Genomic DNA, 26,898 nt, shown 5'->3' with positions numbered 1-26,898 from the left:
GCGGCGGGCTTCAGGGAGGCGGGAAGCCCGGGGCGGCGGCGGGAGTCTCCGGGTCTCCCGGGGCCCCGGGCGGGGGCGACACTCCCTTATTTACCTTCAGCGCCGAGCCTCTCGCTCCTCCCTCCAGCTCTGCTGCCCTTTTGCCTCTGCGCCCCTCCCGCACCGCCTGAAAGAGATGCGCACCCCGGAAGTTAGGGGGCGCGCCGAACCCTGAGAAAGGTGGGCTTGGGTACATGCTCTGATGCGGCAAAGGCTCCAACTCGACCTGCCTTTAACTGGAGTCTGCTTGTCACTTGAGTGCCTGACCTTGGCGGCGCGGGTCCGCTTGCTGCCTCTACGTGAGAACGCCGCTTAGCGCGGCCTCGGGCAGGTGGCGCAGGCTCTGAGCCACCGGTTCCTCCTCGGTAACAGGAGGGCCGTGATGCTCCTAGTACCGGCCTCCGCAGGTCCTAAGGAGCTTCGGAGGAGCCTGCCGCGTTCCTAGCACTTCGCAGTCGCTGGCTACGTACGGAAGTTGCCTGCTGTTTCCCAGTGAGAACGGGGAGGGAGGAGGTGGGCCCAGACATCTCTGTTTCTGCCTAAAGAGAAGGCGCGCGCCAGCGGGGACACCTTTGGTTAAGAGCCTGGGTGGTGCTGGAGCACAGCTGGCAGGCGATGGGGGAACCTTCTGCAGGAGGATGACGAATTGGCACAAGCGTGGAGGGGGGAGCTCCCTCACTCCTGAGTTATTAACCTACATGGCCCTGGTTACTGTTCTTCACCCCAACAGGCTCACTGCCTGGTTTGGAGAAAGGAAAGAAAGTGGGACCTCTAACACACATGAGATAGTGAATATTTTCTTTCTTTTTTTCTTTTTAAAGAATTACGTATTTATTTGTTATTTTTAATTTGATCAGAGAGAGGGAGAGAAAGTGCAAAAGCAAGCCACCAGGTCCAGGACTCGAACTGTGGTCAGCCATGTGGGGCATCCAACACTTGAACCACCATGCCACTTGCTAGCCTTGATAGTATTTTCAACTTTGCCGGTCACATGTGTTGTGGAGGCTACTCGGTTTGCCTTTGTAGCAAGAAGGCAAGCATAGACAACAGGTAAATGGGTGGGTGTGGCTGTATGTCAAAACTTTAATCATGGATGCTGATGCTTGAATTCTTATAATTCATGTAAGTTTGAATTAATACCATTCTCATTTGTCACAGAATATCCTTCTTTTGATTTTGTATATTTCATCCACTTAAAATACAAAACCCTTCTTCACTCTCAGACTGCATGGAAGCAGGCAGCAGGCTACTGACCCATTTTGGCTGCAGGCCTCATTTGCAAACCCCTTCTCTGAAAAAGCAGGTGAGCAGAGAAAACAAGACTTTTCCCTGGGCTCCTTGTTTATCAGTGGGAATCAAACTCACCCTCCCCACTTTACTTAAGTGATTCAAAGATAAATGCAATAACACACGTGAACATCAAAAACACCATGGAAGAATAAGGTGATATTGTTTATCACCACTATAATTACTTCTGCAACTGTCTCCAAGTAAAATAGAAGCATGTGCCTGCTGTCAGGCACTTGACTGTCCTCGTGAAGTGCTTCTTCATTCCCTAGCAGAAAGTTCAACTTTCAGCAGATTGCCTGAGCCTGAAATGTGAGCTCTCCACTCTCACCCTTCCATCTGGAAAGCCTGTGGATTCTGACTCCTTCTATCTCTTAAATACGTTAATAGTTCATATCTCTTCCCAGTACAACTACCACTTCTATGGTAGCTGCCCACTCTTCCTTCACTCAGGCTTGCCAGTGACCAATTCATTCTCTCAGTCTCAGGCAAATGGAATAACAATCACCTAAAACCCTTAATAGCTTCCCATTGCCCTTAGGAGAAAATTCTGTGGTATTCTTGACCTGGTCTCATCCTCAACACACACACAGAGATACACCCCCCTCCATTCCTTCCCACTATGCTGAACTTCTTTTACGCATTGGGATGAGCATACTCCTTCTTGTTGGCTTGCTGTACCTTTGTCTAGAAGTTTCTTTCTCTCTTCTTAATTTGGCTTATCTCCATTCATCTTTTAGCTCTCAGTTTCCATGCCACGCCCTTTGGGAAATCTTTAGTATATGATGCGGTAACCATCATACCTACACATCATTTCCCAGCCATTGTTTATCATTCTTCAGAAGATACCATTTTCCTAAGATGACCGAAACAGTATCTCTCATCTTACGTTCAATGTGACCTTGATACCCTGCCATCAAAAGTGTAGTTCACTTCACTTCCTCTAGAATTGAGGCAGAGCTTGTGCTGCTTTGACCAAACAATATGGTGTAAGTTCTGAGCCTGGCTCTGAAATAACCTGGCAGCTTTTACTTCCTGTCTCATGGAAGCAAACTGCCCTGTAAACAGAGTGATGCCCCTGAAGTCACCATTCTGGAGGAGCTCTTGCCACAGAAAGGAGAGGCCCTGGCGGAGGACATGCCATGTGAATAAAGAGACCAAGGACTTTGAAGTAGGAGACACTATAAAGCCATCTTGGAAGTGGATCCTTCAGCCCCAGCTGCCCCACTGATGCCACATAAATAAGACATGAACACATAGCCTTGTCCTTCCTACCTTTTTTTTTTTTTTTTTTTGCAGAGGTTTTTTGCTATAGGGCACGTGCGCTTGCCAGAAAGACAGAGAGAGAGAGAGACAGAAAGCGAGAAATCACCCCCCAGGGGGGATGGCCACACCGCAATCCCTTCTCTTCCATTCTCCTCTCAGGATCTTGGGCACGCATGTACACGTACCCGGTGTGAGTTTACGCCACCAGGTCCGGGACTCAAACTGCAGTTAGCTACATGGGAGTTCAGCAACTTAGCCATTATGCCAACTGCTGGTCCCCCTAGCTTCTTGACTCACCGCATTATGTGCAAATAAAAATGGTTGTTGTAAGACACTTAGTTTCCAGGTAGTTAGTTTCATGATAATAGATAACTGGAAAATATGCCTTTCTGTGACAAGAGAGGTAAAATTTCATAGCCCTGTAAGTTAATAACAAACTCTTACAAGTATTTATCCTTTCAGAAAGTAAATATGTCCACTGAAATTATTACCAACAGTCATCAAGCAAGGTAAACAATGATTAGACCAGACTTTAGAGATTAACTGTTGTATCCCACCAGCCCTAGCAATCACCTCTAGAGATGTCCTGAAAGGCTCCTCTGTCACAAATAGTGTTCTCAAGGACAACATCATCATAAAAGAAGAGTGGCTCAGCTGTACATTTTTATCCATTTCTATACTGATGTGCTCTATTCCTGGGGCTGTTTCAGTTTAACATCTTTCGAGCTTCTTCTGGGATTCAGAATCCATTCTTACTTCCACAGCTGTAATAGGGATGAGAATTTCCTGCCTCTTGTAGAATTATTTTTATTATAATTTCTAATTTACATATATAGTTGTACATCTTTTGGGTATACAGTGGTTTTTTTTCAAAACGTGTACAATATAATGATCAAATCAGACCTCCTTATCTTGGTCAAGGGTAGAAGGTAAATTCAGATGTATGCACAGTCAAGATAAAGTAGGGAATTCTATTTTCAGGCTCCTGGGGAAAAAAAAAAAAAGAGCAGATCTGGAAATCTAGAACAATTTAAATGAGGGAAAACAAAGATGGGAGAGGGAGAATTTCTATAAATGAAACAGAGCATATGTAATGTTTCAGAGTCTACTTTTTGTGGCTAGAGGGCACATGTGCTAGCCAGAGAGTGGCAGGCAGAGAGAGAGGGAGAGAAGGAAGCACTTCTTCCACAGGACACCGTCATACTGTAATCCATTCTCCTCCTTTCAGGATTTTTGGGCACACACACTCCCAGCATGTTACTCAAGCTACCAGGTCTGGGACTTGAACCACATAGTCGGCCATGTGGAATCTGGCTCCCTTAACCACCAGACCATTCAGCTGGCCCAGTCCACTTTTTTTTTAAAGAATTATTTTATTTAACTTTATTTTACTTATGTATTTATTTTAATTTGACCAGAGAGGGACAGAGTAAGAGAGAGAGAAAGAGAGAGAGAGAATAAGAGGGATGGAGAGCAAGCAAGCCACCAGGTCCGGGACTTGAACCATGGTTGGCCGTGTGGGAGTCTAGCACCCTTAACCACCACATCACCTGCCAGCACCCCAGTCCACTTTTGAGATGAGAAATGTGGCCCTGTACATTGTGTTCTGAGCACCTTTCACACTGTCATTTGACATCCAGCAGGCAGCTGGATAAGTGAGTGTGCAGAGATGCTCGATCAGCTCTGGAGTCCTGGGAAACAAAGAAAACGCCATACTGAAATGACAATGAACAAAGTCTTCTGAATGATTCCAAATATCATCATTATAATCTTTAAAGACACCAACACTGGCAATATATTTTATTTGACTTTTTCTTATTCAAAAATTGTATTTTCTTCTTCTGCATAACTTACTGAATTTCTTTTCAAAGACGTATTTTATAGAAGTACACAGATGGCGTAAACACTTCATCATTTGTAATGTTTTTCTGCATCTTCAAGCCTCAACCTCAAAATTCTTCCTTATAATTTGTGGTCATTTCTCTCCCAGGGCAGTGTAGCTGCTATTTGTATCTCTGGAATATTCCATATTAGGGACTCAGACTTGTTGAACAGAGAAAATCAGTTGGCTCAAAGTCAAGAACTGATTATTTTGTAAATACTAGTTTATGAAGGCCATTAATGTACTGGTGGCTGAAGATATCCAAATATATCCAGAAAAGATGTGTTCATGTGACTCCCATTTCAACCCCCGTGAGAACACTGCACAGCCACAGTCTGTTCCATCCACCAGGAGCTACATGTGATCAACCATTTCATGCAACTCATAACTGTGTTCCTCTGTCTTTCCCATGGGTTTTTGGCAGCATCGCAGAAAAAAAAAAAATATAATAAAACAACTTATGACCCTCTTTTTTTGAGCTGCAGGACTTTCCTAGAAGCCATCACAAGCCAGAGTCTTGGTTTTGAATGGCTGATTCATCTCTGAATCAGGAAGTGGAGAAATTTAGGTGAATGATTCCCCTGATACTTACCTCAATTACCCTGATAACCTTTCTCAGTTTTCAGCTTTTATAAAGGTGTGTCTTCTGGCCAATGAAGGCTGCTTTCAAGATCACAGTGTCAGGGTTAAAACTGAAAAACTAATTTGAACTAACCTCTAGTGAATGTTACATATGCTGAGGAGTTTATGGAGGAAGTGTACTGATACAGGCAACTTACTTTGAATGTCCCCCCAAGTAACATTAATAACTAAGGTGGATCGATGGATGAATAGAGAAATGGAAAATGGCTAGATGTACAATAAAGCAAATATAGTAAAATGTTCATTGTGGAATCTAGATGGTGGAGTCTGGGTGCTTCAACTTCTTTTGGCTTTTCTGTATTTTGAATTTTTTCATAATAAAATATTTGGAAAAAAATCATGTGAACCAAAGTGGAGACAAGGACTGGAAGAGTTCCAACATGATACTCCTCTTTATCTACAGTCTTTGCTGCCAACTCTGGCACCTTGCACACAGTACAATTCACTGAATGTCTATTGAATTGAGCTGTTGAACTCAGTTCCCGGCTACTAGGTCACTTCCACAGCTGGCAGGATTCTTTTCAAGCATTAATTGGTAAACTTTTTCTGTGAAGGCCAGATAGTAACTATCAGAGACTTTGTGGGCATATGGTCTCTGTCACAACTACTCAGCTTTGCCATTGTAAAATGAAAGAAGCCATAGATGGTACAGAGACGAATGTGGCTAAGTTCCAATACGTTTTATTTACAAAAACGTGCTCATGGTTCCCAACTCCATCTAGACTCCAAAGCCTTACCTTCACTAAAAATGGTAGTGAGTTTAATAAATGTCAACCCTCTATGTAAAGATTTTGTAGATGTCGGGAAAGGTCATAACAAAACAACAAACCTTTTGGCATTCACGTCTACCTCCCACCTCGCCCATCTTCTTTTATTAGGAAGAAGGCAATTCGTTTCACTGCTGAGTCTCAAGTTTGATATGCAGGCATCCTTAGGAGCGGTGACACATTAATCTTCAATTCCAGTAAGTGTAAAGAGTTCACATCAGATCCTGACCTCCAAGCATATTATTTTAGCATCAGAAGGAATGTAAGTGCAGGAGGAGTTGGGGTGACACCCCCACTGAAGAGATGCCTACGGGAAATGCTCAGGCTGCAGAGAGAACATGCTGAAGCCCTTATTGGCTTATGCTTTAGTAAGGCAAGAGAGACAATAAAAATAATAAATAGGCAAATTATGCATTCTGTTATAAGTGCTGTGGTAAAAAGGCAGAGCAGAATAAGGGAGATGAGAGTGCTAGGAAGGAGTTGGAGGAATAGCATTAAACAGGATGGTCTTAGGGCCCATCTGAAGCAGAGCCTGGAGATGAGGAATAAGCCAGAGAGAGATATCTGCATCTGTTCACCAGGCAGAGGATGCAAGCACCGTAGAGGCCGTGGGGCATATGGTGCTCAAAATATTGGCAGACTAACAATCAGGCCAGTTTTAGGAGTGGTGAGATGAAGTAAAATAATCAGGAGATGATGGGAGGGGACCAGAAGAGGGGGGACCATTGGAGAGTTCAGGCTGGAGAAGTGGTACAATCTGATTTACATTTCAAAGACTCACTCTGCACATACTCAGTAGAGAATAAACTGCAGGAGGCAAGAAGTGGAAGAAAAAACAGCCAGGAGGCTAGTGCAATGCGCCAGGTGAGAGAGGGTGGCAGTTGAGGTGGTAGGCGGCAGCAGAGGTATTGACAGGTGGTCAGATTTGGAGTACATCTTGAAGAGAAAGCTAACCATTTTTTGTGAAATACTGGAAATGACATGAGGGAAGGGTAAAAATCAAGGATGATTCCACTTTCTTTGGGCTGAGCAACCGAAAGGGTAGAGTTGCTACTAGCTGAGGAGGAAGAATTAACTTGAGGGTCAATTACAGATCAGCTCTGGACATGTTAAGTTTGACATAGCTAGTACATCTTCCCAGTATATTGACAAATTGACAATCGAATATGAGTCTGGAATTTAGGGGAGAGGTCCTGGCTGAAATTTAGAATCATAATTATATAGATGGTTTATGAAGCCAGGAGTCAAATACACTTTTTAAAGAGAAATCTAGAGGTCGGCCACAAGCCAAGAGTGTGCTCTCGCGCTCCCTCTCGCTCTGGTACACACACGCGTGAAATAGATCCTGCATTTTCTTCTTCTAAAAATGTAAGCACAAGTGGATAGAGTCGTTGACATGATGAAATCCAATTACCCCATGCTGTGATCCTTTAGCTGTTGCCTGATAAAGGCTCACATGAGCAAGCTGTAGAGAAAATCTCTAAGGGTCTTACTGGATGAAGGTGATGATGCAGACTATAATTTGAGTAAATTACATCACATAATTGATATAAGTTGCTAAAAGTTAGGATTTAACTAAAGACCAGGAAAATACAAGAGTGAAAGAAAGGTTCAGGAGTAGGTGAGGAAGTGAATGAATAGAGAAAATAAATAATCTGTGACATTTGGCTTAGAGGAAACCACTCCTCCCACTGCCCTTGAGTGCTTTAAGCCCAAGAAGGGATGAAAATCCCAAGAGATTGTGCCCAGGTATTTGTACAATTATATCACCTCCTCTTTTCCCTTCCCTTTGTTCACTTGGTGTTCTAGCATCCATCTTTTACCATATTGCTGTGTATAAGCAGTGCAGTAAATACAAACCACCATGTGAGAAAGGAAGTTAATTAACACAGTGCGAAATGAACTTATTTGACCAGATTGATGGGTCACCGTTTACTCTGCCTCACCCTCAATTTCTTTATCCTCTCTAGAGTATAAAGGGCAATATTTGGAATCCATCAGTGTCTTGTATTTGCTATCAGAGTATAATCTACCCTTTCGAATTCTTCCTAAGGACTCTCCAAAATTCCAATTTCCAAAAAGAAATATTGAAACTATCACTTATTTTTCACACATTGCACTATAATGAAACTTACTGGTAGTTCTCTGCCTCCTCAGACATAAGCCCCCTGAAGATATGGGCCACCATTGCTCTGTTTACTGTTCTGTCTCTAGCCCCTAACAGAATACTCAGTACATGATAGGTGTTCAGTAAGACTTCACTGAATGAAGGAAGGAATAAAATGATGCTAATCCTGTATCCACTCAAAATAATACCTCTTTAAAAGTCAGTAGCTTCTCTTTCCTCTACTGAACCATGACTCTATCACGTCATAAAAGTTTACAAATAGATTAAAATAGCCAACAATTTGTAAGTTAGTACAGTGTGCCAATGCACGTCAAAAGAATGATCAATTTTCTTGGCTACTCATAGCAGAGCCTAAAATATGTCGCTAGATTTATTATGCACAAACAGCTAGTGTGCCCAGAGAAAATGGTAGAATGAGCAAAATCAAAAGTTGTGATGCTGTCAAAATAATGTCAAGTGACAATCATACTTTTTCTTTGCAATCTTGGTACATTGTACATTACCGAAACTGTCTCTTTTCCACTTCTGGATTTCTAAATAATTTAAACTATGGAAACATGTGCCTTTTCAACTATACTAACTGTTCTTCTCTCACATATGTTCTCTGGCCTCCTTTTGTCCAAGTGTTGAGTGGAAGTTTTCATTGCTTATTCTCTGTGCACTTTGGCGTTACCTAATGGTTTCCTGACTCCTGTGAGAGAAGTCAGCGTCGGCAGTCGGGTTTTGCCGAGATATTTTCTTGTCCTTTCCAGCATAGAGGTCTATAAACAAAGGCAGAGTTATCACATGTACCCAAGAGGTGCCTGGGAAAAGCGGGAGCTGAAGTTATCAAAGTTGGAACCTTTCAGAAATATGCTTTTGTCTCCTTTTTTGTTGCGTTCAATCAGATCAACAAGTGTTGGCTAAGTGTTGAGCGTGGTTTCCTGTGGGATTGTGTAAGGCCCTGCAGGACAACAGACGTTTTGGGGGCACTGAGTAATATAACCATTTCTGACCCGGCAGCCAGGAAAATGTGAGACAATTCACTGCTGCTGGAAAGAGAACAGCTCGGCCTGTGTTCCTGCAAGTGCAAATTAATTTCTCGGCGGTGGACCCAAGCAGCTGAACAAGCCAAAATGGTACGTTTGAGGGGTAGGTGGCTACCTACACAGTCATATCCTGCAGGAAAGTAGGTTCAGATCTAGGTGTTATGGGGCTTGAGGTTTACAAAACTGGGGGGAGCTCACTTTAAGAAAATCATCAGATACAGTGTGTGAAGAGGGTGGGAGAAGGAGGAGAGTAGAGTCTAAGGAAAGACATTAAGGAGAAAAATAGAGACAAGACATTTATGGGATAAAGAAATGGGTTGTTATTTGTTGATGATAATGTGTGTAGTAACCCCAAGTGGACTGGTGAGAAATGTACTCATGTTGGAATATTCACTTTACAAATTAAGTGGCATACGTGATTGACTGTATAAAAGAAATTAAAATAAAAAATATAAAAATAAATAAATAAAACCTTTTTTAAAAAGAAAGAAAAATTGTACAAAATTACAAATACGAAATTGCTAGAGCTTCTTCCCGGACTTTGAATAGGACTGTGTGATTAGGGGACAGAGGATTAAATTGTTGTGATTTCACTGTTAATTCAGCCCTCACTCAAAATCTCATTCAGGAAAGCTCTCCGATTGTGTGCGCGTCATCACCAGCTCCATCTAGCATGGTGCTGTTCCCTCTGCTCATTTTCTCTCTATGTTCTTTAGACGTTGCCCTCTCCCAGCTTTTCATATTGGCTTCAAAACTGCTCCCCAAAAGACAGAGATATTAGTTGTACCTTCTATTCTTTAACTGCGTTTTTACACTGTTATTTTAGCCACTGCTATTTGTTTCGAGTTTCTGAAGCCTACCTAAATCAGGGAGGGTTCAAGGCATTTTCGGTGGAAATTGAAGAGGAAAGGAAGGAGAGCTATACAGATGCCCTCGCCTTCATGGAGTTTTGGAAGTTTCGTGGACTACAATGATTTCATTGGGTTTAAAAAGTAGTGCGACTATATCATGTTCTAGATCAGTGCTTTTCAAGCTCCTTTGAGTACATGGGTCCCCTGGGGATCTTGCTAAAGTGCAGATTCTAATGCACTAGGTCCAGAGTGAGAACTGAGAGTCTACATTTCGAACAAGCTCCCAGGTGATGCCAATGCTGCTAGTCCATGAATCATGCTTGGGGTAGCATCCAAGTATTTATTTGTGAGAAATATATATGGTGGAGATACACAGTAGTTAAGGGGCTGACTTAACCTGCTCTCAAGATGACTAGTCCCAGGATAGGTTTGTTTTATAACAAACCTATGGTAGCACAGGTGCTTGTCGACTTGAGAATACACGAGAGGGTCTCCCTGCCTCTCTTTCTCTCCTTTTTCCAGGAACTGGGGGCAAGGAGGTGAGAAATGAAATGTTACTATCTTTGGTTTCATAACTTTTCTATGGCCTTTTTAAAACTATGCCTACAGAATGATGAAGACAAGGGATATAGGTTTCCAGAATATCTATTAGGGTGCTAGACATTGTACCACCATTTTCTCTTGACTCCTCATAACCTTTCAGAGAGACTTATTGTTTTATTCCCTTTACAGATGGGGAAGCTGAGGTTTAGCAGGATTAAGTAACATGCCATGTTGCAGAAAGAAAGAGTAGGGACTAGAACTCACCAAAGCTCATTGTTTTCGCCCACGCCAACCTGCACTACCTAAGCAGTTGCCTGTTACACTAATTCAGCAAAAGACACTAACTCATGGATTTATTACTGTTAGCTTTTCTCCTAAGGAAGGTGGTCAGAGAGAGCGTCATGAGCAGAGGGGAAGGAGCAGAGGAAAAATGTTGCTGGGAAGAAGAAAGGGCTTAGAAGGCTCCATTTTGAAGATCAATCTCATAGTTAAAGCAAATTTTAGCTCCAGCAGCCATAGAACTGGAATTGTTCTCTTTGTGAGGAGATGGTTTTCCTAAGGTATCTGGCTTTCATAAATTCATTTTGGAGTAATTAAGACATGGTGTCAGGACCAGTAAATGGTGTTAACGGTTACAACACTTGCCTCCCATGCAGTTCGAGTCCCAGACCCGACAGCTCAAAACTCACGCTGGGTGTGTATGCATGCATGCCCAAAATCCCGAGAGGAGAATGGAGGAGAAGGGATTGTCATGTGGCCATCCTTCCTGTGGGGCAATTTCTCATTTTTTGTCTCTCTGATTCTCCCTGTCTCACCAGTGAGCACACATGCCCTATAGCAAAAATCTCTCTCAAAAGAAAAAAAAAAATGGTGTCCCCAAATCCTGAGAATTTGTGTGTCAGCATTAAAGGGTTTCTGTCCATATCATGCCAAAGTCAGCTCTATCTTTTTCCAGTATAACATCATGTGAAATAAGGATGCGTCAGGCTCTGTGGAGCCAGTATTAGTCTTCAGTCACTGTAGTAAGACTTTCTGAACCACTTTACCCGATTCTTAGTTGTTGTTGTTGTTTCATGTTTAGACTTACCATCATATCTTGTTCAGTTATTTCAGGGGAAGATAAGCAGGCCTGGTCTTGAGCCAATACTTGAAGTTCAAGTTTGTCGTAGGGTCTTCCATTATCCCTTTCACCACCTGCTTTCACCCACCCCAGTCTCCACTTGGAAAATCTTCCCTCTCCTTCTCACTCTTCTCCTTTTGCCCTCTCATCACCTGTATTATTTTAATATCTTGACACTTATTAAACCTTTTAGCTAAAAAACATGTAAAGAAAGGGTAACTAAATCAAGCAAAGAGATGAAGAATTGCCACCGTCATCTCTCAGTTCTAAAGCATAAAGCTTTAAAAGGCCCTATCCTGACCCATTCAGAGAATATACTTTTTGACTGCATACCTCTATCCCTTCCTTTCCTGCCTCCTGCTTCCCTTCAACACTACTTAGAATATACTCCCATGTTTGAGGTTGTATGTTTCTTATCTATTTTCAAAGTATGGCTTAGAGTCTTGCTATAACACCACCTTGGGAGATTCTGCTGAAAGATACTATATTTTTATCTTTCTGGTACTTTTTTTTTTAAAAAAAAAAGAATTAACTCTTTAAATTTATTTAATGTTATTATTATTTTTGCTATAAGTCATATGTGGTCACCAGAGAGACAGAGAGGAGGAGAGAGAGGGAAAGTGAGAAAGCAAGCAGTCGGGTCTAGGACTCAAACTGCGATTGGCCACATGGGAGTCTAGTGCTTCAACCACTACCTGCTGGCCCCATCTTTCTGATATTTCTAATAAAAGTTCCCCTGCATAAGTCTGATAAGATTCAAACCTATGGGGACCAGCAGTTAGCATAATGGCTATGTTGCTGGACTCCCATATAGTCGACCGTGGTTCGAGTCCCGGACCCGGTGGCTTAAACTCAAGCCGGGTGCGTGTGCATGCGTGCCCAAGATCCCGAGAGGAGAATGGAGGAGAAGGGATTGCGGCGGGGCCATCCCCCCTGGGGGGTGATTTCTCTCTTTCTGTCTCTCTGTCTCTCTCTGTGTGTCTGGTGAGCGCACGTGCCCTATAGCAAAAACCTCTTCAAAAAAACAAAAAAGATTCAAACCTATGCCTGGATCCCCAAACTGTGTGCCTTAACAAGGCTGTAGCATCATTAGCTAAACACACAGATCTTTTTTAGTCTGATTTCATCCATGATGGCATAGATAGGTTACAAGGCAGGACACCAGAGCTATGTATTATTTTAAGTCTCTGGTTCATCATCCTGGCTGAGTCACATAGGCTGCTGGACCTTGGTGTTGCATTTGGAAGATGCTTCAAGGATTCCTACCAGCTTTGACATCCTGAGGCTGCTTTCCTGTATTTAGGTTAGAACCTTCTCTGGCTTAGAAAAACCACTCAGTGGGCGTATCTTCTCTAACTTTAGTGTTATGACCAAGAATGGGCCGTGGAGTTAGACTGCTGGACTCAAACCCCAGCTCCACAAAACTAGCAGTGTGATTTGGGCAATTTATTTTTTTGTCACAGTTTCATCAGCTATAAACAGAGAATGAATGATGTTACAACCTACTCTATGGAGTGGCTGTGTCACAATCTAACCCAAGAATGGAAATATCAAACTATTGCATATCATGGCTGTGTTCAGACATGTTCCAGAAGATAGGGGTCTTATAGTCTACCTCTTAAAGTGGTATGTCATGACTTATCCCTTTGGGCCGTTGTGATCAATAAACTAATATTTGTTAGGGACTCTAAACAGCACCTGGCATGTGACAAGACCTCCTTAAATGTTGGTTAAGATTATTATTACCAAATCACTTGTATCCTTCAAGGTTCAGTTTCAATGGCCTCTCTTCTATAATACTTCGTTGATTATCTTCAGCACAAAACGACTTTTCCTTCCTTGAGCCTTTCATAGCAAAATGAATAGACTCCATCATAGCATTTGAGTTGTTTCCTTCCACTCTTCTCTAGAACCAAATAAACCTCTGTTCTTTTTAAAATAGGTTTGTATTTTTTTTTTTCCATAAGGCATGTGTGCTGGCTGTAGAGAGCCAGAGAGAGGCAGTGAGAGGGAAAGTGAGAAGTCATCCCCTGGGTGATGGCCCTTCCTCAATCCTTTCTCCTCCGTTCTCCTTCTGATATTTGGGGCATGCACACAACACATGTCCATCATGATTTTCAAGCCACCAGGTCCAAGACTCAAACTGCGATCAGGCATATGGTGTGGGAGTCCAGCACCTTAACCACCATACCACTTGCTGGCCCCCTTTTTAAGTGTATCTTTTTAAGTTCATTTTTTTCTTCTATGAGAGAGAGAGAGAGAGAGAGAGAGTGCTCCCCAACAGGGTCTCGACACCATGATCCATCCCCAGCTTCACACTTGCTCAGCGTACTCAGGAAGGTCTCTGGACTCAAATCCAGAACCTTTCTATGTGGGTCAGCCCCAAATAGAATCACATCAAATCCAGAACCTTTCTATGTGGGTCAGCCTCAAAGAGAATCAGAGTTCATTTCACTGAACCACCTTCTGGCTCCCACCTTTTTCCTTTTCAATTATATTTGGTACCCATAGTGTGCCAAGTATCTTCACTTAAGTTTTCTTATTTAAGTCCCATAAAGTGAGAGAACTATAACCTATTTCATTTTACAGATAAAAACTGAAGGTTAGAGCAAGAAAGGGACTCGGTCAGAGTTACAGCTCATAGATGACAATCCTGTCACCTCCTCCAAGCCTTCTGAGTCCACCACCTCACAGCACCCTTGCGTATTGTTATGAGACCTATCTCTCAAACCTGTTCGTTGTCACTCACGGACGTGAAAAGTAGATCTGTATTTCTGGAACCAGTCACTCAATGTCAGGTACAGTGTAGGCTCAAAGTCAAGTGAACCAAATAGAACTGCTGAATGAAATTCTTACATAATATCACTGACTTATAAATCTTAATAACCGTAGTGATTACAAGTCATGTTGATTCCGCATGCACCTTTGATATTTTATTTTGTAATAGGTTACATAATGGTTGCTGACTTCCTGGTAGGTGATACTATAATATATTGATTTCTGCCAGGTTTTTTAGTCGTCTTTGTGCTTTAATATCTTTCTAGTTTCATGTGCTTATGGAAATAGGCAGCCTGGGCTATTTGGTAAGCAAATTAATGTATCTATTCTATGTGGGTAGTAATATGACAGTCCAGCCAAATCCCACCAGCTTCTCTATGGAAATGGATTTCTGGGTAATACTGTCTAGGTTTAGGATCTGCTTTTAGTTTGAAAGGTGTTTTGTTTTGTTGTTTGTTTGTTTTTATCTTCCCATTGAAGATAGGCAGAACTGAATCTGTAGGACAGGCTTTTGAGTTAACAGTGATACCTGAGGCCTATTTATTGTCCTAATACTAATACTGGGTCGTCAGGAAAGTCATGACATATCTTTCTATGTTTTTCTATGCAAAAATGTGTCATGACTTTTCTGACAACCCAATATAAGGAAGGAGAGACATTTCATTACTAAAAATTAGTCATCCCCCATTATTATCTCATAGACCAACAGAAGCCATAGACGTGCCTTCAGGTTGGAAACTAGGCTATTTACAGGAGAATGGGGAGGCACAAGAAGAGACAAAACAAATAGAGGAGAAAAGCAGGTTCAAGCCTGAGCAGGAACCAGACTTTGTCTTAGAAGAAACTGAGCTGGAGATGACAAAAGCATGAGTCATCAAAACAGGGTTTGTTAGGAAGCCCCAGGAGCCTGGCTGAGGGAGTGGAGCTTTGGAGGACTGGCTCTCCTGGATGGAACTTCAAAGATGTGTGACTCCAGGCGTTTGTTACATGAGAACAACAGATTGCAGTCCCACGTACACAGTATGTGTCGCCATCTTGGTGAAAATAAACATGTGCACAGAGGCACTTGAAAAACATCAATACGATGTTTTCCTTTTGCCTGTCTGCAGCTCATGGTTTTGGAGAACAAAGATATGTTACATATGATTTTCAAAGTGAAACCAAAAAAAATTCATGAAGGGGAAAGTTTTGAAATGAGCAATTACATTGAAATTTGGCAAGTTATATTTCATCAGATGAGACAGTTCTTCTAAATCCTTGAAGAGTTATTGGAGAATGTCTCAAGGGCTTGGTTACTTTCCTTTCTACTCTATGTTCTTCTTCCCTTCAATATACAAAAGCAAACTTGTGAATGTGTCAGTGGTTTCTGCAACTTATCTTTTTTTTTTTTGGAGAGGTTTTTGCTATAGGGCGCGTGCGCTCACCAGACAGACAGAGAGAGACAGAGAGACAGAAAGCGAGAAATCACCCCCCAGGGGGGATGGTCACGCCACAATCCCTTGTCCTCCATTCTCCTCTCGGGATCCTGGGCACGCACGCACACGCGCCCAGCGTGAGTTCCAAGCCACCGGGTCCAGGACGCGAACCACGGTCAACTACGTGGGAGTCCAGCGACATAGCCATTATGCTAACTGCTGGTTCCCCAACTTATCTTTAAAAAAAAAAAAAGAAAAAGAAAAAGAAAAAAGATAATTACACCAGAGGGACATAATTGCACTCACCTGAGAGACAGGTAAGGGTGGAGAGAAACCATTCCCCAATGGGGTGTGTTCCTGTCACAATCCATTCTCTATTTCTCCACCCTGTGGGGATTTGGGGCATGCACATGCCTGACATGTTTTTCAAGTCACCAGGGCTGGGATTTGAATCACAGTCAACCATGAGGATTCAGTTCCTTTAACCACTGGGCTACAGGGCCCTCTCCAACTTACCTTAATTCTTTTTATATAAAATTCCCCCAAAAGCCAACTTTTAATGTGATGCATGTGAAGTTTCATAACTAGAAAACTGTGTATATCATCATGCAATATTGGGAAAGCTTACATACTACCGTGGCCATTGGGTTTTGCATTTTCAAAACAGTGTTAGTCATGTTGCAAATTGATTCAGTGTCTGAAAAAAATTTGAAAAGTACACTTTCTATTCAACTAACTAGATCTATTTAATTAACATTCTGCTTTGAGGAGTATTGTCTTAGCTGTGGAGATAAAAGAAATTTAGTAAGAGTTTTTATATTTCGGGACCAGCAGTTAGCATAATGGCTGTGTCGCTGGACTTCCATGTAGTCGACTGCAGTTCGAGTCCCGGATCCGGTGGCTTAAACTCACGCCAGGAGCGTGTGCATGCATACCCAAGATCCCAGAGGAGAATGTGGGGGGAAAGGGATTGCCCAGTGGGGGCCTTCTCCCTGGGGGGGGGGGGTGATTTCTCGCTTTCTGTCTCTCTGTCTCTATCTCTCTGGTGAGCTCATGTACCCTATAGCAAAAACCTCTCCAAAAAAGGAAAAAAAAGAGTTTTTATATTTCTCTTTTTGCTTTTCTGGTCAATTTTTTAAATGTAGAAGTATATAAGGCTAAAGTGCCCAACAACCATTTCCAGTGTGGTATGCATCCCCTCCCGAAGAGGAAACTGTCACTCCTGAAAAGTAGACCTTCATGGTTTCCATAAGTCTTCAAGCACATTTATTCTGATCATAGAGTTTGGATGTAGAAAATAAGCAGATGGGAGTGGGTCTGTGTGTAGAGCTTAGAATGGAGATGGAGAGGAGAGATTGGTGTGCTCCCTGACGCCTCAGGCCCTGCCTGCTCTGCTGCATCCCGATCCTTGCTCTGTCTCCAAGCTGGGCAGAGAAACCAGTGACCATGGAACATAGCACCCATTATGGCCGAAAGAAATCCATTGGACTTTTGCAAAAGAATTATCCTTTTTATTTTTAATAGGTAAAATAACATCCTAAGCAAAAATTAACCAAGACTTTATTATATTTCATGGATAAGATTCCCACTACTTCTGTCTATAAATCAAACGGTGCCTTTGGAGGACATTTTAAAGATACTCATCTCCTAATTTAAGTACATAAATCATAAAAGCTGGTTTTCTTCATTCTTGCTCTTAGAGTTGTGTGCACTATATCGTGAGGAAAACTGGCTGGGATTGACCGTGGCTTATTCAAGATCGGGTTGTATTATTAGGCTCCTTTTCTTCCCACTTCCTTGCCATAGTGGGTGGATCATGTGGGGCCAGTGAGAAGAAGTGCCCTCTAACGACTGGACAGATTCATTTAGCACCTGCCTCCAACCAGACAGAGCAATGCCTGTGTGGGTGATGGCTCGAGAGGAATAAATAGGATGCAAATATCTTCTGTTGACTATGCATGACCCTGGCATAGTCAGAGGGAATATGAGTGATGGTGCTCAGAGCAGTAACTTCTTGCTAGACCTTGAGAATAAAAGTCAAGTATCCACGTATACACTTCAGCTCTAGTAAGTCTATGGTGAGTAAAATTAATTACTTTCCGATTATCTATTAATAACTATTAGCCATCTGACTGTAAATAGCAATTCAATTTTACAACACAAAGGATTTAAGAAAGTTTATCCTGGTTGCCTATTTTTTTTACTTTTCTCTTTTTTCACTACTTTTCATTATCAGAACTGATATCCGATAAGGATCGAAGTAACAGATTTAGCAGAACCAGAAAATTAACTTAAAAAAAAAAAACTTTAAGTTTTAATGTTTCACATGACTGGAAGAAAAAGCAAGAGTGTTTTTACTTGATAGGTGTACTTTTTTTTTCAGTACTTTAAAATTTCTTGATGGCATTTTTTATTGCACTCATATATTCTCATTTTATTCTATCTTGTACATTCATGTTTACTTTAAATTTTCGAAAATATTAAAAATTATACCTATGTACTTATTGTTAAAAATCTGGTGACAGTCAGAGGTTGGGGTTGTCACTTACAATGATGTTAGCATCTCGTAATGGTTTGGATAATTCGTTCAAACCACTGACTGCATTAAGGGAAAAATGTTTCCATTAATCATATGTGGCAGATTGTCTGGAATTCAATTTTTTAAGTTTTATTACAGCGTATTTAGTTCAATAAACATCTACAGAATGTTTAAGAAGTAAAGAGTATGTTGATAAGGTGGTCTAGAGAGTGGTTGCAAAGATGATGAACTTATGATCCAGTGTGAGATGAGCTGAATGTATCTTGGGCTAGGCAGTGGCATGGTGGTTAAGGTGGCTGAGTCCCATATGCCTGACTGTGCAGTTAGAATCCTGGACCTGGTGGCTTGAAAAATATGGCTGACTTGTGTGCAAAATCCCAAAATCCCGAGAGGAGGGAGAAATGAAGGACGTGGGATTGTGGAGAGATCATTCACACGCAGAGGGGATTGCTTTCTCACTGTCTCCCTCTCTATCTCTCTATCACTCTCTGACAAGTGCACATGCCCTTTGGCAAATTTTTTTTAAAAAAGCCACATATTTATAAAATCAAAACAAAGAGGAAAAGCAAAAAAAAAAAAAGAAAAGAAAAGAAAAGAAAAGAAAAACCTGTAAGTATGTCTGTAGCTTACTCTATAATCCAAGATCAGTTTCATTTTTAAAAATTACTATTTATATTATCTCTGAATGTGAAATGGTTGAGTAAAAAATATGAAGCTAAATGAAGGCCTAGTTAGATGCTGAGCTCATTTTAATTATTTTATTTTACTTAGGAGGATAATATGGATACAAAATCTATTCTAGAAGAACTTCTTCTCAAAAGGTCCCAACAAAAGAAGAAAATGTCACCAAATAATTACAAAGAACGGTCTTTTGTTTTGACCAAAACAAATCTTTCCTATTATGAGTATGACAAAATGGTAAGATCTTACTTGTTCTATTGTTTTTATACTATTTATGATTTTTCCTCAGCCATCACAAAGTGTTGGGTTATGATGAAATATCAGGTTTCTTAGATTACACAGCAAAGATCATTGTGTATCCACTTATCACATTGTCTTTTCTTAACCAAGCTGTAGTGAATTCAAGCTAAAAGATTTGAAAACATTAGTTTACTGAGGCAAATTATAACTTTAGAATAGCGACTGTCAGCTGAGGGCATTTTTGTCCTCTAGGGAACTCAGGGCAATGGCTGGAGACATTTATGGTCATCACAACTGATGGCATGTATTAGCAGAGGGAGGGAGGGAGTAAGTGCTCATGGCATCTGCTGGGTAGAGACCAGTGATGCTGCCAACATCCTACAGGCCACAGGATGCCCTCTCCCCACCACACGCACACAGAGCAAAGGATTATCCAGCCCCGACTGTCAAGAGTGCTGAAAATCAGAAATGCTGCCCTAAAACAAGGCTGAAAATCAGACTATTTCTATACAGTTGAGAATTCTAGCATAGAAGAAATACTGAAATATTGGCATAATATTGAAACAAAGTAAAGATACTTTGTGAAATTAAGTCTTGATTTTCCTGACTGTATTAACCTTATAGCAGGTGATTTGAAGCATTTCAGAATTATCAAACTTGATGACTGCCTATTGCTTAAAGACTTGCTTTTGGAGGAATTTATGTCCACACTCGAGAAACGTATTCTGTTGTCGTTGAATTTTGACTAGTAAGGATTAATGGGAAGTCATTCTTCATGGCCTGTCCTATCCTCTAGTCTCCCTCTCAAGCATAACTTTAGCTTTATGCTTTCCTTGTACAAGAAAAAAGACCTGGCTTCTGCACACATTGAAGATGGTATACTATGTGAGGTATCTTATATTTTGTTTTACAATTCAGAAAAGAGGCAGCAGAAAAGGATCCATTGAAATTAAGAAAATCAGATGTGTGGAGAAAGTAAATCTCGAGGAGCAGACACCCGTGGAGAGACAGTACCCATTTCAGGTAAAGGGAGGGACAACCTTACATTAGGTAGGTGGATATTCTTTTAATAGTTCCTATTATGAATGTGTCACTATATCTAAGAAAAATCATGATATTGCAAAATGATCCATTAAGACATTGACAAGGCTTAGACTATCCCTGGATGGAAGTCGGGCATTTTGCAAAAAAATTTGTCCACTAATCTGCCTTTCATAAAGAGGGGGAAGCAAGACAAGAACATAAGCAAGAGTGGCCTGTCCTGCCTCCAGTCTGACAGTGTTATCTAACATTGTTGAGTGTCTCTGATGTGCTACGAGGTAGGAGGCATACTACAGGGAATGAAACATGGACCCCACTCCAGGACATTTACAGGGATGTGGCAAAAAAGACTAATAAGTTGACCCCATTATAATGCCATGAGCATGAGTGTTAAGACAGAAGTCGGCAGAGTACATTCATGGTGCCATAGGAAGCGGAAGCATGACTCCTAACTCCAAGAGGTCAGGGAGATGTTCTTTGGAGATGACACACAGGTTGGGAAGAACAAGTAGAATTTAGCCAGCAAGTACGGGAAGGAGAAAAGAACAAAGAAAACAGTATATGTCAAGGCACTAATGGATGACTTAATACAGTATGTCTGGGAAGTCTCGTGTAGACCTTATGAATAAAGCAGCCTCCTGAGAGAGTGAAAGAGATGAGCAGATGAAAGAAGGGAGGAGCCCCAAATCTGAAAGGGCTTGCCCATAATGTTTACCAATTTTAAAGAACACACTCAGAGATCCAGCAGGGGAAGACATGAGTTTACTTAGTAGGGTAAGAAGCTCTGCTGATGGCTAACCAGAGAATGGTCCATGCTACCATGAGTGTGGGGTCACATTATATATGTTACACATCAAAGAGTGTGTACATTGCCTACAAGATCAGCACAGACTCCCTGTCTCCAAGGCAGGGACCTGCTTTCTATATACACTGAAGATAACGATGGTTAAGTTACCAATTAGCAGAGTTGCCAGAGCTTGTACATTAATTTAGTGCCTCTGATTTGGGGATGTTGATGTGGGAGAGGGGCACATATTTCTGGAATGGCCCAGCCATAAGCCAGTTCGGCGAGGTCAGAGAATGGTTATAAGATGTTCATGAGATCTAGCCAGACAAGCAGCTGGGGTTAAAGTGGGGGTGAGGAGCATGGAGAAAGAGCAAAGAAGGAGTGAGAAGGAGAACTCAGTGTATGGAGCCTACCCTCAGCCTGGAAAGGCACACAGGGCCAATGAAGGATTTGCATGACATGCTAAGAAGTTTTCATTTTACTGTGAATTATTTTAAACAATGGTATACTATAGAGAGTATACTGACTCTATGTCACCTCTTTTGCAAATGGTTTGATCTAAGCCATACCTTACTTTTATTATGTCATGAATACTTGCCTTTCTGATATAAAGGCACATGAAATGTCTTCCAGATGGTCAGAGTACTCAGTGCTAATATTAAAGAATGTGTCCAAAAATGAAATACAATAATCCAATTGATTAACAATCCATACTTTACTACTTAAAAAAAAGCCCAATTGGAAGAAACCAGAGGAGAGTGCGCTCATGAAAGATGCTGCAGGCTCGCATCACAGAGGCATAGTGTATTCAAAAGAACATAGGCTTTGGAGCACCACAGAGCTCCTAACCCCATCACTTGTATTTGTATAACTATAAACTCATATTCCTTCTATCTATATTTCCTTCCTCATTAGTGAAAAGGGCATACTCTGGGACAAGCAGATAATGTAATGGTTACATCGCTGGACTCCCATGTAGTCGACTGCAGTTCAAATCCCAGACCCAGCAGCTTAAAAATAATGTTAGGAACATGTGCATGCATGCCCAAAATCCCAAGAGGAGAATGGAGGAGAAGGGATTGGACTATGGCTATCCCCCCTGGAGGGTGATTTCTCACTTTCTGTCACCCTGTCTCACCAGCGAGTTCACACACCCTACTTCAAAAATCTCTCTCTAAAAAAGGGGAGGAGGCATACACAAATAGGTCTTCAGAATTAAAATAGTAAAGTAGCCAGAAAAGAGCCTAGCAACTAGTACTTATTTAATATATCACATGTATTATTTATCAACGAGAGTTGAATAAACTAGAATAAGATCTAGAGAAGATATTGTTATCTTCAAAATTTCAAGGGAAAATGACTTATTTTGGTGATTCCCGGGGTAGTACAGGATTCAACAGACTGAAGTAACAGGGACCTGTATTTTTACTCCATTTTAGCATGAACTGTATAATGATCAGAATAGAAAGTTGGCAAAGACCTTTCACAAAGTAAAGTACATTCCATTTCTGAAGGTATTTTTAAGGACAGAGCAGTTAAACATTTTCAGGTGGGCTTTAAATACAATCATGCACATGTAGGCAGATGGACTAGAACACTCCTAAGACTCATGCAATGTCTGACATATTGTAATTCTCCAGGACCCAGGGCATCTTTGCTGATATCCCAGTGTTCACTGCTGTCAGATACTGGGAGAAATGAATTGAGGGATGGAATATTAAAAAATATACTTTTCCCATCTAATTTCAGGTCTGATGTACACTATATAAGCAAATTCAAGTTTTCTTTTGGATAACAGAAAATTTGCACGTGCACCAGAGTGAACCTAGGATGCAATTATATAATGCGCCAAATGTTTTCCTTCCAGATCGTCTACAAAGATGGGCTTCTCTATGTCTATGCATCAAATGAAGAGAGCCGAAGTCAGTGGTTGAAGGCATTACAGAAAGGTAACCCAAAATGAAATAAAGGAGTCATTAAATCAATTGGGGGGGGAGGGTTGATGAAAGAAATATATGACAGTAAAAGAACCCAAAAGCCAAGAAAGAATCTACTGATTTTCCTACCAAACTCAGGGAATGTGTCAGGTTCACCCTCATTTTGCATTCTCATTGTTACATACAGGAAGCCTGGGGGTCAGATTCCCTTTCCTGCTTTGCACAGAGCCAGCTATTGTGCCTTCCCAGCAGCTTGGGGGAAGTCAGGCCACTGGCTCTCCACTCGCTGTGTTCGCCTTTACTCGGGCAAAGTCTAGGTCCTCGTGAAGCTGTGTTCAGTCCTGTAGCTAGTGTGCTTTCCATGTTTATAGAAAGTTTTATTGGGCCAACCAGTAACATGGTGGTTAGGGTGGGTGGATCTCACACGGCCAGCTGCATGAGTTTGAGTCCTAGATTCAGCACTTGAAAAACACAGTGAGCATGTGTATGTGCATGCCTAGAATCCTCCTGGAGAAGGGATCGATCGTGGTGTGGCCATACCCCCTGGGGAGTGTCTTCTCACTTTCTCTCTCCCACTCTGGTGGGTGCATGTACCCTATAGGAAATTTTAAAAACTTTTATAAAAGAAGGTTATACCTAATACTTACTAAACACTTATCATTTGCCAGCTATTTGATCAAGTACTTGTTAAAAAACATTTTCTTAGGCAATCTTCTTGACAGCTCTATGGAAAGGGGTAATATTACTGTCCATTTTTCAGACATGTGAAGCTTTAAAAACATGACCAATGTCACATACCTAGTAATGAGTGACTCAGAATTCAATCACCCAAACCTAACTTTTTAACCAGTACTTTGTAAATGCCAGGAAAAACTAGGGATTTAATGAAGCTTTTTATTCAGTGACTTTCAGGCTGCCTGGTAATAATCTTTGATAGAATGGAATCATTGTTAGTAATTTGGCTCCATGATGTCTTCTTCTATGACATTTATATTTTAAAGATGTGTGTGACAGTGTCAGGACAATATTTAACTCAAATGAATGACCCTGTGAAATTTCAGGTATTAAGCTTCTTTTTTGGGGGAGCGGTTTTTGCTGTAGGTAGCCAGAAAGACAGAGAAAGACAGAGAAACAGAAAGCAAGAAATCACCCCCCAGGGGGGATGGCCACACCACAATCCCTTCTCCTCCATTCTCCTCTTGGGATCTTGGGCACACACACACACACGTGCCTGGCGTGAGTTTAAGCCACCGGTTCGGGACTTGAACTGCGTTCCATTACATGGGAGTGACATAGCCACTGTGCAAACCGCTGGTCCCATGGTATTAAGCTTCTTGATGGGAGAAGAATTTATTTATCTCATTTAAATTTTAGATTGTGCTTCTTTCTTAGTACACCTCAAATTCCACACACCTATTCTACTTTGATACAAATACATTATCTTCACACATAGGGCTTAATTCTTCTCTTTCAAGAAAAAATTTAACAGCCTATTCTATATTCTATACTATTCTGTAGGATAGTAAAATGTTCCATTGAGGAAGAGAAACCCACCTCTACCCACTACAAGTTCATTGAAATGAGAAGGACATCACTCTCAGAGCCAGGCAAACATGCAGCCAAGTTCTGCTTTGTCATGTCATCTAATAAAAGCATATAAAATGTCTAGGTCTCAGTTTCCTGACCTATAAGACAGAAGACCAAATTTATTTTCTCCTAGAGCAATCATAAGCAACAAATGAGAAACTCCTAAATATATTATCCTACACACAAACATGAGTTACTGTGGATAGAGTGAGGTTTTCAGGAGGAGTTAGAAGATTTTGCTTTCCATTCCATCTCCTTTGGGGGAATTTCTTGAAGGGAGCAGTTGCTACATACACATCTTCTATGTACAGCTGTTGGTTGCCTCCTAGGACTCCCTTTGTGGGTCCTTCTGGAGCTCTAAGTGTTGGACAGATTTGGATGGTTCCTGAGCAACTCATATGAGGGCATATGGAATGTATGAGGAGAGCAGAGAGAGAAGCAAAAATCTATTGGCTAGTCCCTCATCAAACTGCAGAGAATCCCCATAACTAGTGCTTCCATATGCACAGTAAATGGTTTGTACCAGTTAGTAATGCTTTAAGCTTCAGGTAAAAGACACCAAACAGTTGCTAAAACAAATCCACTTTCTTCTTTTTCCAAAGTAACCAATCCAGAGGTAGGCAGTTCAGGGATGGTGCAGCAGCTCAGTGAAGTTGTTAGGGAATCAGACTCCTCTTAGCTTTCCACGCTGTCACCCTTAGAAGCCCTTGAAGAGGTTCTAAGCTTTTCTAGATGCCCCCCCACTGCAAACTTTTGCTTATGTCACATCATCCAGAACTGCCTTGTGGCTATTTCTATGTGCAAAGGAAGCCAGAAGAAAGTATCAGTCTTTCCAACCACTATCTTGGAAGATAATGAGAGAGGATAGGTGGGATTGGCTGTTGAATTGGCCAACCAATCTACCACAGTAAAACAAAGTTTCCCTCACTCTAATCTTCTCCCCTATAAAATCATTGGGATACAATGACTCCCTTTTATCTATTATTTGGCCTAAGAATTATGGACTAAGGTAGAAATTGCAGGCATAGAACTATCCAGATGGGAGACCAGCAGTTGGTGTAATGGCTATGTCGTTGGACTCCCATGTAGTCAACTGTGGTTCGAGTCCCAGACCTGGTGGCTTAAACTCATGCCAGGCATGTGTGTGTGTGTGCGTGCCCAAGATCTCAAGAGGAGAATGGAGGAGAAGGGATTGTGATGTGGCCTTCCTCCCTGCAGGGTGATTTCTCGCTTTCTGTCTCTGTGTCTCTCTCTTTCTGGCGAGTGCACACAACCAAAAAAAAAAAAAAAAAGAATTATCCAGATGGTAACTGGCACATGGAAGGTTTGAGCTGACTCAGCAGCAATTTAAGGAAAACCATGGTTACACATGGTTACACAATTAACAGATAACAATTAGTAAATCTAGGTAGGGGCATATGAATATTCACTGTAATATTCTTGTAACTTTTCTGTACATTTAAATTTTTTTCAAAATAAAAATGGGGAAAGTGTTTATTTTACTTATTAGAAACTTTCATCCTTTTTTTCTAAGATCAAGTCCTACCTTCTGGCTTCCTTTTGCCATAGAGAGAACCATGTGCTATAACCCACTCACTCCCTTTACAAAAGTATTTCTAAAATCCTAACACCAAGATGATCTGTATATGCATTTTTAGTGATAGAAAGCATGTATATATGAGAGAGAGAGAGAGAGAGAGAGAGAAGCATCTTCGACATGGTCTTGTCCTGCTGAGATCCTTTCCCCCAAACTCTCCAACTCCTCAGGATCCTAGGTGCCCACACGTGCCACAGTGTGTTTTTAGGCAAACTGGGAATCTGAACCCACTGTCAGCCATATGGCTTCCAGCCTTGCAGACACCTGCACACTGCTGTGCCAGAGAGGCTGGGTCTGTGTGTGCATTCTTACTAGTTATTTTCTTCAACAGCGATACCACTTATCGTATTGTCTTCACTATATACATGGTTAGGCTTTTCTGTTTGGCTTAATACCTTCTGAGTGAATGACTTACATCCTTTGGGAACCATTAGCTCTTACCTTGGTTGCTGGTAATGTTTTCTTAGTTTTATTTATTTCCTTCCTATGAGAAAAAGAGAGAGGGGCACCCTTTACAGAGTCTTCACTCTTTTATCTTCCCCCAGCCTGCAGCCAGCCAGGATCACAGGCTTGCCTAAGAACAGATCAGGACATGAACCTGGAGCCTTCCATGGTTTCCAGCATTGCAGCGGTACCCCCGCTACCTATGTCACTGCAGTTGGGCCCCAAATGGATTTTTACTGTTCAGTGAAAACAATGTTTACTGAATACATTTCTTCTCTCCAGCCAACATTTGCTCACAA

At 41.5% G+C, this 26,898-nt stretch overlaps 2 protein-coding genes across 2 annotated transcripts in view; one reads left to right on the top strand and one right to left on the bottom strand.

The window, feature by feature from the left end:
• The window catches only part of PIR (pirin), a 94,187-nt gene extending 93,971 nt beyond the window's left edge, over positions 1–216 (bottom strand). The window contains exon 1 of the mRNA XM_006164694.3: positions 95–216. The gene's annotated coding sequence lies outside the window, so the exon portion shown is untranslated. The remainder of the gene's footprint in view (positions 1–94) is intronic.
• An 8,790-nt stretch (positions 217–9,006) lies between these two features.
• The window catches only part of BMX (BMX non-receptor tyrosine kinase), a 51,264-nt gene continuing 33,372 nt past the window's right edge, over positions 9,007–26,898 (top strand). Inside the window, exons 1-4 of the mRNA XM_006164693.2 lie at positions 9,007–9,129; positions 19,057–19,203; positions 20,125–20,229; positions 22,902–22,983. Of these exons, the coding sequence (XP_006164755.1) occupies positions 9,127–9,129; positions 19,057–19,203; positions 20,125–20,229; positions 22,902–22,983 (337 nt within the window). The 5' untranslated portion in view covers positions 9,007–9,126. The remainder of the gene's footprint in view (positions 9,130–19,056; positions 19,204–20,124; positions 20,230–22,901; positions 22,984–26,898) is intronic.

Source organism: Tupaia chinensis, unplaced genomic scaffold (assembly GCF_000334495.1).
Source record: "Tupaia chinensis unplaced genomic scaffold, TupChi_1.0 Scaffold143678_1, whole genome shotgun sequence".
Taxonomy (NCBI): domain Eukaryota; kingdom Metazoa; phylum Chordata; class Mammalia; order Scandentia; family Tupaiidae; genus Tupaia; species Tupaia belangeri.
The sequence above is the reverse complement of the archived record's forward strand: the minus strand, read 5'-3'. Positions and strand labels throughout refer to the sequence as shown.